The 14590-nt window shown below is 36.3% G+C and overlaps 1 protein-coding gene across 6 annotated transcripts in view; it reads right to left on the bottom strand.

The window, feature by feature from the left end:
• Window positions 1-1703: 1703 nt before the first annotated feature.
• Window positions 1704-14590, bottom strand: part of LOC141956231 (coiled-coil domain-containing protein 170-like) — a 63501-nt gene continuing 50614 nt past the window's right edge. For all 6 annotated transcript variants that reach the window (XM_074896547.1, XM_074896550.1, XM_074896548.1 and 3 more), the window contains 5 exons: window positions 13136-13336; window positions 11217-11390; window positions 9953-10195; window positions 8830-9066; window positions 1704-2845 (listed from right to left, as the gene is read on the bottom strand). In XM_074896547.1, coding sequence (XP_074752648.1) covers window positions 2645-2845; window positions 8830-9066; window positions 9953-10195; window positions 11217-11390; window positions 13136-13336 — 1056 coding nt within the window. In that variant the 3' untranslated portion in view covers window positions 1704-2644. The remainder of the gene's footprint in view (window positions 2846-8829; window positions 9067-9952; window positions 10196-11216; window positions 11391-13135; window positions 13337-14590) is intronic.

Genomic DNA, 14590 nt, shown 5'->3' on the forward strand with positions numbered 1-14590 from the left:
CTTGGAGAAAAAAGATCTAGCCCTGTAACTGTACCATTCTTTGATTTCACAATTACTTTTCTCTTTAATATGTATTCTGTTGATAAATCAAGAATCCTTTACCACAATAAAAGAGTAATTATGAACAGCTAGCAAACTCAATCTCATATCTTTTATTAATAGAAACCTAGTAAAAATAATCTGCTGAAAGAGGGGTATCTGCTGACACAGCTTTAACACACACTTTCAGGTTTCTATCAGATCTGTCTTGTGTTGAATGCATCTTGGTTTAAAAAAGAAGAAAATGTTTGAAAATGTTGAAAACATTCATAAGCCTAATTTTTTTTTTCCTAAAAGGTAGACTAAGTTCAGTGCTGTATGAAACAAACCTTAAAAAAAAAAAAGATTGCAAGTCAGTTTAAACTTTGTTCAGGGCTTAATAAAATTACATGGGTCAAAAATCACCTGAACTTTGTTCATGTCAAATTACTTTTTTTTTTTTGATTTGTTTTGGCTAAATGAACAAAGGTATTACTGCTCTTCCAAAGTAAAGCAAATACAGGGAATATTAATAATCAGCTAAGAGGTCATATTCCTTGATAAACATTAGCATTAATATTTAAAAAAATATAGATCCACCATGTGAAAAAAGAAAAAGGTATCAGAAAATCTTTATTCTACTTTCTGTTGGCTTAACACACAAGACAGTAATCAGTCTTTACTACCAAGTTCATGTGAAAGCCTGCCTTCTGTGATGTAATTCGGAGAACTTTGCTGATGGCTTCTGTGGGGCTGGAACTTCACTGCTGGTGGCCGGGCAGCAGGATACAGAGCTGCTGAGCATGGCAGGAAATTTTAAGCCTCCTGGCAGACATTAGGAAATCATCTCACAACCATGAAATATGCATACTTACTTTATAATTGGCGCTCTTAGAGACTATTTCTTAAAGTTATGAATGTATTATCTGGGCTGAGTTGACCTAATTTTGCAATACAGTTTATTTAACGTGCAAAATATGGTAAAAAATGCTTTGTATAATATTTATTAACATGGATGAAGAAAACTGGTTTTGTTGTTTAGTAATAACTCAAGCAGAAGAGAAGTGCCTATAGAACCAGCAAAACACAAGCTTTAAACTTGTATTCTCTCATGAAGAATTAGTAAATGATTACATCCTTTTCCACCCTCTAAATTCCCAAGACATTATGCCTAAAAATATTTACATTTCCATTTTTACCTTACTTTGAAATTGTGCTTTCCTAAGCTTAAGTCTGTACAATTTAATATTAGCATTTTCCTTTTAATAATGTTTCATTATAAAACAAGAAAGGAAATTGATTTTAATCCAGATAGACACAGGAGTATAATAATATATGATTTACCACATCTCCTCAAATGAGTGATTTTGCAAAAGCTTGTGTGCTTTTTGGTTTTTTACTAACAAGTCACTGAGAAATGATTCTTCAGAGGCAAGTGAAATAAAAACAACCTATAATGCTTTGAGTCCCTAGTCAGATACCAAAATTACCACACTTCCTTGAAAAAGTCTCATTTTTCTTAAAATACTGTACTCAGTTTTAGTGAGTGGGTTATCGTTTGCTCAGATACTGTAGAAAGTCCACAAATGGCCAGACAAAAATAGGTAAATCTTTTTTACTGTTCTGCACATCCATACAAAATATATAATGGGAAGAGACAACTGAAAACACAGAATCATGTTTGAGTGTGCTATTAACACAAATTTATTGTTCAAATTTCTTTTAAAAAATCAAGAAGTTTAATCACACTCAGAAAGGGTGATAGACAAGCAGCTTTTATGATTAACAGGTAGTTCTGGATACCTTGTCATTGCTTTTCTGAAAATAAAGACTAGTAATTCAACTATTTTCTGTAGTGCATAAGCATTTTAAAATAACTTTTTATTAACTCAAAAGAATTGCCACTATTTGACCTATGGATCAATTGCCCAAGGAATACAGAAGCTAGAAGAAAAATTTTCAAGGTATCATGACCAAGGGCAACATGCAATTTTACCAAATAGATCTACATCAGGCACATGACTGGACTCTGTGAAAGAGCCTTTGCTGAAAAAGTGTAATTTTGTTTTGCCACAAGAGCAGACTAAGGAAAACAACAGAAGAAAAAAATCCGTTGTCCCAAAATTGTGATAGTCCTCTGTCTAACTTCCAATCTTGGAGCTGAAGTCCTTATATGTAAAAATGCAGAGAGAGGTCTCTTTTTGCAAGAACAGCAGCAGGACAACTCCCACTTTCTTTCATCCATCACCCAGAGACAAAAAGCACACGGAATGTCACTGAATCTGACATTCAATAGAGAGTACTTCCCAGAACTGTGAACTGACCTCGGGCGGCCCATGCCTTCAATGCATCTGCAGTGAAACTGGAGGGCTATACATTGTTCACATATTGACTGTTATTTTCATAGCAGAAGTATTACGTTGCCCAGGGATTTTCCGTTTGCTATTTCTAGGCTGCTGGCTTTATCCATTCAATTGTCTCCCTGCTGAAACACTAAAAATCAGCCCAAGTCAGTATATGCAGAGTAGGGAACAGAAATAAAAATCTGCTTTCTATGGACATCTAGCAGGTAGGGAAGCACAAAGGAAAATTTTTCTTTGTTTTGTCTCCTTATAAAACCTGTGTTTCAGTGAAGAAACTGTACATTTCTTTGTGAGTGTTCCTCTGGTGCCCTTGCCACTTCTTTGAGGCAGACACAGGGGAAGTAGTGGTGCTGATGAGAGTGAATCAACCCTTCAAGACGCGTAATGATTTCATAGTCGGGAAGAGCCAGGCTAGCAATGTTGAGGCCCAGCATCCGTGAGACCACCTCTCGGAAATCTGCCAGCTGCAAGAGCAAGTGGAAAGGAATTAAAATAAATACCAAGCAAAGGAGATGCCTGGAAAACATACACATATATACATACATAAAAACACAAGCATTTGTATTAGCGGTGCAAAATACAGGAATTTCTGCTGTTGCTCAATACAAAGAAGCTGAAGATGATAGAAACAGCCTTCTGGTGTGTACCTCAAATAACAAAACACGTAAACAGCTGAGGTGCTAAGGATCTTGAACACCAAACAGAGTTTCAAGTGTTCTTTAGTATCCTTCACAGGCATATCTTCCCTGCTGACTCAACAGCAAAAACTGAGGAAAGGACGGGAAGAAGAGCTGTACTTGACCTAGATGACTGCAAACTACACAGGCAACTGGAAACTCTGGTGGGTGTAACCCACAGCAGAGGCAAAGGTCCTGGTCCTGATCTCAAACTCCTGACCACTTCCTGCCACCGTTCCCTTCCACCCTGCACTTCCTTGTGGAAACCACTGCAGAAAGGAGGAAGTTAGAAGAAGGGTGGAGGTTTGGCACATCCTTCAGTCTGACTTTGACTTGAAATCAGGATGCAGCCAAAATTCAAGATGCAGCCTGGGAAATGTTCATTTTCCTTCTGTGCCTAGGTGCTGAAAATATATCACAGGAAGGGTATTTGGCAAAATAATTAAAGAAATCAGGTTTCTCTCTGCAGTTCCAAATGGACAGACATCCACAAGTAATTGTGATCACTAGTGACCCTGCCAGTAACTAAATTAAAAACTTAAGATCAGATGAACATGAATGCTGATTTACTCTTCTCAGCTCACAATATGGATCATTATAAGTCAAACTTCAATGCCCCATCAATGGCCAATGCATTACACAGCCCATATGACCAATGCCTTAATACCCCTTATCATCAACACACAATTAAAAGAGGAAAATGTTCCTATTGGAGGATATATGCTTGTCTTGGTATTTGATTGTCCAGATCTCCATTCCAAAGCATGACAGATTCAAAACGTCACAAAAACATCAAAACCATCAAGAAGCCAGACTTGTGCTCTGGTGTGGCAGCACTCACTCCACCAATCAAGCTGACAGCTAATGGTGAGGAGATAAATGAACTCCTGAAATAGAGATAAAACCACTCCTGAAATACATCTCCAACCCTAGGAACAGTGTGGAGAACTCTAAAGCGGTTATAACATTTGTGAGGCAAGCTGCAAAAACCCTGAAAACAAGGTCTCAGTTCCAAGACTCTGCCAAAGAGTGTGTTTCATCCCAGTACACACCCTAAGGAGCTGCCATCAGTTCAAAAAAGCAAACATGGAAACCAAGACAGCATAGGGCAGAAGGATTCGAGAATTCAGTCTCAGCTCTCTGTCTTGGGTGAAACACTGGAACAACGTAACACCAAAAACCCCCAAGTTCCCATACCTTCTCTTCAACACCAACTCAGGGGGCCATTGATATGGGGCTCTGGCAGTGTGCTGGGCAAGGACAATTTAGCAGAAGCTAAAGATTTTTTTTATACATCTGGATCACAGACAGAATAAGCAGGCAGCAGAGCTGGAATTTGTTTCCACGCAGACTTTATGTTAAAAGATCAAGGCAACGCTCTTCATTTATTCATTCATTCTTTATTTGATCCAGTCTTTGGATGAACTAAATCCCCGCAGGACGTCTATACAGCAAACCCAACTGGTCCCCTGGGAGCACAGTGGGGTCGGCGCTTTGCACTGAATTTCTTGCTCTCCCATCTTTTCTATTGTAGGCTGTTCGATTTAATTACAGCAACTGTGAGTAAATCAAATTGTACAACAACCATGTATCAAATGCAATCAAATTAAATTTGATGCGCTGATACAGATTATTGATCAGCAGGATTTTGCCAGAAGGAATAGATACAAATTAAAATGTATAAACAATCATATCACTCTTTTCTGATACAAAAAGTAGGTCATACCTATACTGAATGTGCAATTAATATGCTAAGAATTCAATAACTTTAATCAGCCAATAACCTAAACTGGAAAGTACATAGAGCCCCTAAAGAAATCCTTTAAGCCATTCATTTATATGAATTTTAAATTGAGGATTTTTTTCCACTTTAATGGAATAACACTTAGACAAAAAACAACTTTTCTGACTATTATATTGTGGCATATAAAGTACAGTGCAGATCAAGCTGTAGTTCAGTGAAAATACAGAAGGACTGATGACAAAGAGAAATTCTCCACGTAAACTGGCAAAGAGAACCATCACTCTTGGATGCAAAAATGCCCCACCAGAACTTAAAATTCAATCTGAATTTTAAAAACGCCAAACAAAAGCAACAGATGACACACTCTGGACAACCTTTAGAATGTCTCACATGGAGAAAGATGCATGTTTATACTCTTAAATGGATACAGAGCTATAAGCACATCATGAACAACTTTCTAAAATGTTGCACTAAAACATATAAGTTCTAGAAAAAAATTAAATGAGAAATGTGTTTCAGCTTTAAAACCAATGCAGTGGAGGTATTAAGAACACAACAGTTCTGCTGAAATACCAGAAGATAATAGAAGTACCACTTAACGCTATTTAAGGCTTTCTTCAGTAGCAGTTAATATTTCTAAGATAGACACAGTCTGAAGTAAAATTATCTGAAGTAAAAGGAAAATAATGCGATTTAGAACATTAACCCAAGATATAAGAGAGGGGAGCAGAAGTAAAAAACAAGACACTACATTTTGTTTTTATGCTGTACCTACACAAAAGTAGAAGGGGTCTTATTCCAATAGAAGAAAAAAAAAAAAAAAAGTAAACTAAGACTGGGAAAAATCTCTATAACAAAAACATAAAAAACTTAACCCAAACATTGATATTTATATTCTTACTCCAAGTACTACTGCAAATAAGGACTTATTAGATAATCTCTAGTTGACTGCAGTGGTCATGTTATCATGTGAACATCCTTTTGTCATCAGTCATTATGCATACCCTTTCTAGTCTTATTAAAATGAATGTCAGCTATGTTGATATTTATTTATATTCAGAAATATGCAAGAATGAAATATGAAATCAGGAAGGTTTTTTGTTCACTCCACAGAGAGAGGAAGTCCAGTACGGATGTTTGTAAACTTACTCATAAAATTTCAATATATCCAACTAACTCCTCACTATATATCCATTCTAGTAATTTCTAGTGTCATGACTCCACATATTGCTTCACCTCTCTATGGTTTTTACTCTACAGTATGATTTTATAATGCTTTAAACAGCATTTTTTAAACTGGTTTTATATGTCTGCTCAAGAATATGCACTCTTTGCTGTTATTTGCTATAGCCACCAAAACTGACTGTTAATCCTAAAGCAGACTGGCAGTGTTATTACACCCTGCTTACAGGTCTTCACTTCTGAAAATTCAGATGCTTTGATTCTGTGCAGTCTCTTAAAAAAAAAAAAAATAAAAAGGAAAAAAGGAAAAAAAAAGGAACAAGACACAAATGCCAAAGCTAAATTTTCCTCTTAAACTTAGTAGGAATTAACAGTCTAAAGAGCAAAGGACAACCAGAAACACTAAATCCCAATTATGAGTTAATTTTAAATTATTTCAATCTGATCTTAATTTCTGATTTCACTTGGGTATTTTCTGCCTTTCTTTATGATCAGAAGACAAATCAATGTCTTAACCAGTTGGCAGTAGTTCAGTTCTGCATACTTTTAATTTTAACAGCATGGACAACAGCCACAAAATATGATGATGTTATTTAACATTACACATAGTGATATCCATGGAAAGCAGCAGAGTACACCTGAAAAAAACATGCAAATGCATGGTCAACCTGGTCACATCAACAATTCGATTGGGTAACAGCAATTTCAGTTTCTAGTAGTTTTCTTACAAATGCATACATACACAGGTGATATGGCTGTGCTTATATTCAGATTAAATTTATACACACGTGCTCAGAGAATAATTTAACATCTGCATTTGTTACCTTTTACAGAGAGTGAGGGAAGTCTGGTCTGGTTTACCCTCCCTGAGAAGGAAGACTGAGCGAGTCCAAAGCAGGTGAAGAACTACACAGGGATGGGGATAAGGAAGCAACTCTTCTTGGGTAATGGATCAGAAGAAGTCAGGAAAAATACTCATGTGTTAATTAATGAGAAAGTTTAGAATTAATTCTCTTCCTTAGGAACAGTAGCTTTATTTTAAGGACAGATTTCAGCTAAGTAAACGGTTAAGATACAGGAGCATATGCTATGAATATTACTGGCAATTCTCATATTCTCAAAGTGCCGTTACTGCTGATCAGCACTGCACAATTACCAGGCACTGGTCTTGCCAACAGCTTTGCTCCCAGTTTAGCAGTATAGTTCCACCTGCAGGTATTTGAAATGTTCCTGTGCTGCAGACGATTGTGGATGCTGGTGAATTATAAACTGAGATTTTCCTTTCACTAACCCAGACAGGTTGAGAACTAGTGCTATGCTGTGCTTAAGCATTATGCACTTTGTAGCCCACTTAACCTCACTTTTCCCATGTTCTTCAAATTTGGACAAAGAACGCTGCTACAGTATTCAAGTGGCTTGAAGCCTTGGGTTTTGACAGTAAAAATTCAACATTTATGTGTTTTTAGCAACTAAGGTGTCACTCCATGGAATAATTTCCTGAATATAATTCATACCTCCTTCTGTGTGCGGGAAGCTTCCTTTCCTCATGAAACATACAAAGAAATTAAATTTTCCTGCCAAGTCTCTAACCTTCATTATAAAACAAAACGGTCCTTAAATTTCCCAGGAAGAAAGATACCCAGGTTGTTGGTCCATTCTCCACGTGAGTAAAAAAATATTTTTCTGACTCATTTTTGGAATAGCATTCTTAAATTTCATCCAGAGCCATTGCTAAGGCCAACATACAGAGTAAAAATTTTAGCTGGAAAAACTAACAAAGTTCTAAGCAGTTGGAATAAGGAATTTAAATTACGCACTTTTTACTGTAAAGAAGCATCCTATTGGCTTTAAACAATTATGCCATCTATAATGCTGCTACAAAACACAATATGCAGGCCAATTACATACATACTTAACAATTTTTTTAATTAGAATGGAACACATTCACTAATGTGTTTCCCACAAACTCCTTACAGCCTCCCCAAGGTGAGTTACCACAAAAATCTTTCTTACCTAAAATTTAATAAAGTTATGTGTCACAAATCAATCCAAAATAATTACATTTAATATTAAGTCTGGTTTGGTTTGTTTTTTAAAAATTTCTGATCTTTTCCAACATTCTTTGAATTTATGACCTATACATGGTAACACAGAATTACAGAATAATTTAGGTTGGAAAAGACCTTTAAGATCATCAAGTCCAACCGTTAACCTAGCACTGCTAAGTCTACCTCTAAACCATGTTCCTAAGTGCCATATCTACAGGTCTTCTGAATACCTCCAGGGATGGTGACTCAGCCACTTGCCTGGGCAGCCCAATCCAGTGTTTGACAACCCTTTTGGTGAATAAATATTTCCTAATATCCAATCTAAACCTCTCATAGCTCAACTTGAGGCCATTTCCTCTTGTCCTATCACTTAGCCTTGTTGAATCTCATGCAGTTGGCAAGGAGAGAGTGTGAGACAGAGGAAGAGAAATAAAAGGAAACGGATGAGGACAAGTTGGTAAGTTTTATACCTAAGATATATGGAAAAAACATACCTTAAAAAGATTTTAAAAGGATTTTAAAGCATTTTTATACCTCTCAAAAAAGGTGATTTATTTTTCAATGAACAAAGAAAACAATGCCTATATTTATTATTCATCTTCTTGAATATATAACTTGAAGAATAGCTTTGCCTCTCAGAATCACAACTGCAAATCTGGCTCACATGTGTGAGCTAAAATTTCCTTGTTTACTAACGTTCACAAAAGCTTTTAGCACAACTGGATAGCTGTTTCACCTGTACCACATTCCCATATATTAAGTGACAGTTAGCATTTGTCAAATACCTATACACCTACCTGTCTCTCTCTTTTTGCTAATTCTGCAAGGGTTGTTTTCAGCACCTTCATCTCACTGGTAACTGCTTCTAACATATTTTTGTTTTTTTCTTTATCTTCAGTAGCTTTACGCTCCTTTAAGAGAAGTTCTGATTTGACAGAGGTAAGTTGTTTCTCAGCCTTTTCTTTCATTCTTTCCAATTTGCCTTGAGACTTACTGAGTTCTTCTATAGTTCTGTCCTGCTCCAAAGTTTTGATCTGCAATAACATTATGTTAAATTTGTCACACTTTTTCATCTAACATGAACAAATAATAAAAATATCAGGAGTAATCCTGAGTAAGCACTTTAATGTGGTATCTTATGGGTTCTTGATGAAATCACATGTACAGGTGAACTGAAAAATTATTAAAGGAGACTGGCCAATCTCAACTCAATTAGGAAAAAGATTTTTGTTTCAAAGACAGTTAATTCTCCACAGGTTTTGTGAAAAGAGGTAGCTGGATAGACAAAAACCCACAGTGAGAGTTCATTCTCTGCTAGCCCCTGAAAAAGTAGTGTGAAAAAAAGTTGCCAAATGTTTTGCTGGTAAAAACTGTTTAGTTGGAACATGCACCTACTTATCTATTTCACTCCATCAGCCACAAGATATAAACTCACATAAAATCAATCTTCCTTTCTTCTAGTAGTAGCAAGCTATCAATGGCTGCAAACTACTTGTATTCACCTGAGTTAAAGCAGGTAATTTATTAGTGCTGCAATGTAATAAAATGGAAACAATGAAAATTTAGCATCTTGTTTTATGCAGAAACCCCCCCTTTTTCCCCCCCATACCTACCAGAATATATCTTCTGTGAATGTATGGGAAAATATAAGATTACAACCATATCAACAGGAAAGAAAGGGAGACATATATTATATTTTTCTTGCACTAACCTGAAAATTCACATTGTACTTTACAGGTGCTACTTAGTATATCAAAACAAATTTCAAAATACCCAAACCATCGTAATATTATATTTGTTTTCCCCACCTAGATGGATTTGAGCAATTCTCCATGAACACATTTATTGTAAATGAACTCCAGCTGCATCCAACTGGAATAGAAAAATGGATAGAAGCACAAATGCAACCTTTTAACTCACCTTAAGTTCATTGGTTTCAGACAGCTTGGATTTGAGGCCAGTATTCATTTCCCTTGCCAGATCAAGCTGCTTCTGTAACCTCTCTATCATCTTATGCAACTTTCTGACAGTGAGATTGGCCTCATCCCTCTCCACAGCTAATGCAGTCCTTACTTGCTTCTCTTCTTCCAACTGTGTTATTTTCTGCCGCAGGAGGTTCATGTGCAGCTCTCTGCTTTCAAGTTTTTCCTTCTGAGTCTTCAACTAGTTTTCCAAACACAATAAATGAATTTACATACACACTGCACTCTATTTGAACATAAATACTTGTGCATCATTCATAATACATAAGATTGTCTGAAGTATAAGACACTAGTCAAATGCAAAAGGTAAAAGAGATTCATTAAGGAGACAGTGGTTTCAGTGGTGGTAGATTAAGATATTTCCATCTTTAATCAGTTAATTAAGGCTAGTGTGCAAGAAGGAGAATCTACATACAGAAATAAGAAGGCTTTCATCCACTGCTCCAATATAAGGTCCAGCAGCTTAGTTTTGTAATTTTGGTGCTCAGGGAACTACCTATTTTCAGTTTACTTGAGCTGAGCTGCCAGGCTTTACTCTGGAACATCTGAGGAGTATTAACATACATACTATATTCCCTCCTAGAGAGGCAGCTGCTTCCAGAAAAAAAAAGAGATTGTTGCTTTAAACCTTAAACAGACTTAATTCTAAGCTCTAGACCATTCTGATAAACCTAAAACCAGATTTTATGCTGTCATAACAAGATAACAGAGGGGCATTTGACCAAATCTGAATAGATTTGCTCCTAAAGGAGCACAGTTCTTGTTGGAAACGTTGAAATTCTTGGTGAAGTACAACCAACATCCTACTAGTTTCTAGAGAAGTTTGTATAAGATGCCCTGCTTCCCAGCAGATCCTTTTAGATTTAAATATCTATGGCAGTTATTTACAGAAGTATATTATAAATGTTTATTAAAAAGTAGACATATATACACATATAAACATGCATAAATTCATGCATTTATTTAAGAAGTTGTGAAAAGTATCACATATTTAACCAACTGGTGGTTTTAGTTGTTTTAATATGCAGCCTGTTTGCAGTTTGTGAACGTTTACTATCTTCTTTTTATGTAATGAACATCTTCAACATTTCTTGTACATATATGAGCTCCAATCTACTGCCTCTAGCAAGGCACTATAGAAATGCAACCATAACAATGTTTACCTTCGAAACAAACAGTAACGATATGTCTTTTTTGCCTACCTTCCTTCTTAGGCTATATGCCATAGTTTTGTTTTCAATCACTGCATCACCTTCCAGTTTCACTAACTGCTCTACCCGGGCTAGAATTGCATCCATATTCATATCAAATCCAACCTCTGCTGCTAGGCTATCCAGCTTCATCTTCTCATTAAGTTGCTCCAGAAATTTCAGATACTAAAATAAGGTATGGAAAAGAATAATAAAAGAATAACAAAACCTCATTAGAAGTCCTGAAGTACAACTTGAAAGCAATTCCCCTTACACCAGCAAACAACTCTACATAGCCAAGCCCACTATCCACAAGAAATAATGTACTGAAATGGTATGTTTATAGTACACACTCCTGACAATTGCTAATTCTCCATTTGTCCTTTTTTAGTCAACATTTATTTTGTTCATAAATCCCTGGGCCTACTGTATCTTCTCTGCAAGATCAGATTGTGTTTTGCTCCTCTGCAGTAATAAGAGCACTAGGTATGTGTGTCTGCTTCTGACTCCAGTTCCTGTCTGTGGCTCTGCTGCTTTACATGAACATGCATTGGCAGGAAGAAGTTAAAAAGGACAGCTACATCCCAACTAATTGCAAGTGCTGTGATTGCCCACTCCTGTGAACTCTAAAACAGATAAAACTGGTACCAGGGATGCCATGGGTGAGATCCAATGTCTTCTGAGGAGAGACAGGAATGTTAACATAGTCAGCCTTTTGCCCTTCCTTGGAACAGCAAGTTTATAGATAACATTTATTGGTTCAGAAATTGCTTTAAAGATTATTTTAATTGCATCTCCACTTGGTTTACTGATGTGAACACATACACATATCAAATGTTATTTAATCTGGTTTTTCCTTCTTTTGTCATGCTGTGAGAGCTCTTTAAAAATTGCATTAGTTCCCTGGTCTCAATTAGGCTCTCTTGCAAAATCCAAAGCTCTTCTTCTCGCTAAGAACTATGTTTGTCTGTCTTCTCTAACTTCTGTTGCAGGTCATAATCTTTGCAAAGAAACAACAAAGGAAAAAAAAAAAAAGCAACAAACCAGTTCCATAACCGTTGCCTGAGCCCACAACAATAAAACATAGCAAGAATCTCTTTTTGTTTCATGATGCTTCTGGTTCAAAAAGTGAAAAACAGCAGCCAAAGAAAAAATCACTGAAGTTGGGATAACAGAAAAAAAATCAGAACAGAAATCTCTCTATTGCAGCAAAATCTAGAGAGAAATTAAGAAACTAGGGCCACATGTTCTTCACAGAGGAAGCAAAGAGGAAGTAACAGCTCCATTTTCTGGTTTGCTACCAATGTGGTGGATGCTTCATTCATAAAAGTTATTGTATCATAGGCTACTGCAAACCAGCACCAAATCATTGATTCTTTGCAAATGCAACTTTCTAAGCATAGCTTTTGGCCTTGTGACATACTACAACTTTGTCTTAGTTGTATTGAATGGCTGGTTTAGCTTTCCAGGTACTATGTCATTTTTCAAACTCTTAGTATGCACGTGTGTTATAGGCTAACAGTGTGTTCATTCATTCAATTAACCTTGACGGTCTAAGGATATAAAAGAATCAAGGACTGCAAGACCTTGAGAGACTATAGACCAGATAGTATATTGGAGAAAGACAGAGAAATCAGAGAAAGCTTTAAGATCAGAGAATTCTTGAAGGACCTCTGATGTATTTACAGAGTCTTCTTTTAATCTGTGGTGGGGTTTTTTTCACAGTAAATGGATTCTGAATTCAAAATCTTAGCTTCTTTCCAACTAAAATTGTTCATCAAATAAAAGATATTACCACTCCCTGCACGATGCCTACTTTGCTAATTAGCATTGCTTGCAGTACTGTTATACTGCAGTTGATCAATGCAATACAATTAGCTGTATCTCTGTCTTTAGTGACTTTTATGCAACAAAATAATGCATGTAACTACTTTTTGTTTCTCAAGCTTCCAACCATCTTGCATCAGATCTACAGAGAGTAATTCTTCTTCCAAGTGTTTCAGTTGATCCTGGAAAACCTCAGAACATTTTTCAGCTTCCCTGCTCCTCTCCAGAGCTTCTTGGTACAATCCGGTCTGATTTTCCAAAGCTGCAGTCAGTTTAGCTATTTGAGTTTCAAGCTGAGATACCATCTAAGGAGCAAGCAAACCAACAAAACATATGGGGTTAGGTGGGTGTAGAAATGTTAGAAATATGAAAAATGCATCCTCAAATTATTAAAAAGAGGGTAAAGTATCTACTTTTAAAATACGTACACTTAAAATGACAAAAAGATTAAAATCTGCTGTAAATACCAGGAGATAATGGCAGAAGGGGTGACATGGACATCCAGAAGAGAACAGAAGAAACCATATCTGAGATGAGTCAACTGACTAAAAGGGGCTAATATCTATTAAAAAAATTACAAACTAATTTAGACACAAACTTTCCAAAGATGTTAGCAAATCAGCAATATCTGGCAGTCAACTAACATTCCTCAAAATAAACCAGTAAAAATCACTAGTCTATCAAGGAGCTGAGTTGCAAAAACAGACAAGTGACTTAAAAAATACATGCAGCATATTGGTGAGAAATGTAGATACGGATAACTAAGTCTCAGAGGAGTGCTTCCCAACTGTTAAGTGTTAGAGGGTTAAGTTTAACTGAAGGATCCTGCTTTAAATAAATAAATAAATAAATAAATAAATTTCTGTAATCTAGCCAAAGCCCAAGTCTAAAAGGTTAAAATCTTATAACAGGAAACTAGACTAACAATTATGAAAACAGTTCTAGCCCTACACTGTTAACTTTGCCACACCTACATATAATGTAATGGATTTTAAGTTGTAAACTACTTATAAATTAAACGCTTGACAGCATCTGATTACACTGCTGCCAAATATTGAAAGACAATTCTATTCACTTGCTTGCTTCCCTCTTTCCCTCTCTCCTCATCTTACTGTCATATAATTATTTGGTTACATAATTATGTTGCATTTGTAACTCAGTGTTCAGACACTCATCATTGAGCACTCTCTTCATTTTAAGCATCTGTTTGCCTCCTGTTAATAAAAGGAACAATAAGCACACAAAACTCCCATTAATTTTAATGGCACAGAAAGGTTTGCAACTTAGACTGCAATTAAATACAAACAATAGTTTGCACCCAGCCTGCCTAAAAAACACTGAGAAATTACTGTTGCTTGTACAGTGGTAGAAAACAGTAAACAGTAATAAAACTGCAAGAACACACACACACCCCCACACCCATTTTATGCTTTTCTGCATCACATATCTTTATGTGAGCACACTTTAAGAAAGTCTTATAGCACAGGAGCAGGCTGTCCCCAGGTGCTGTAAGAGAAGCCAGTGGCAGAGAAGACCACCCTGGCTGAACAGGGAGCTTT

Source organism: Athene noctua, chromosome 1, assembly GCF_965140245.1.
Source record: "Athene noctua chromosome 1, bAthNoc1.hap1.1, whole genome shotgun sequence".
In the NCBI taxonomy this organism is placed as follows: domain Eukaryota; kingdom Metazoa; phylum Chordata; class Aves; order Strigiformes; family Strigidae; genus Athene; species Athene noctua.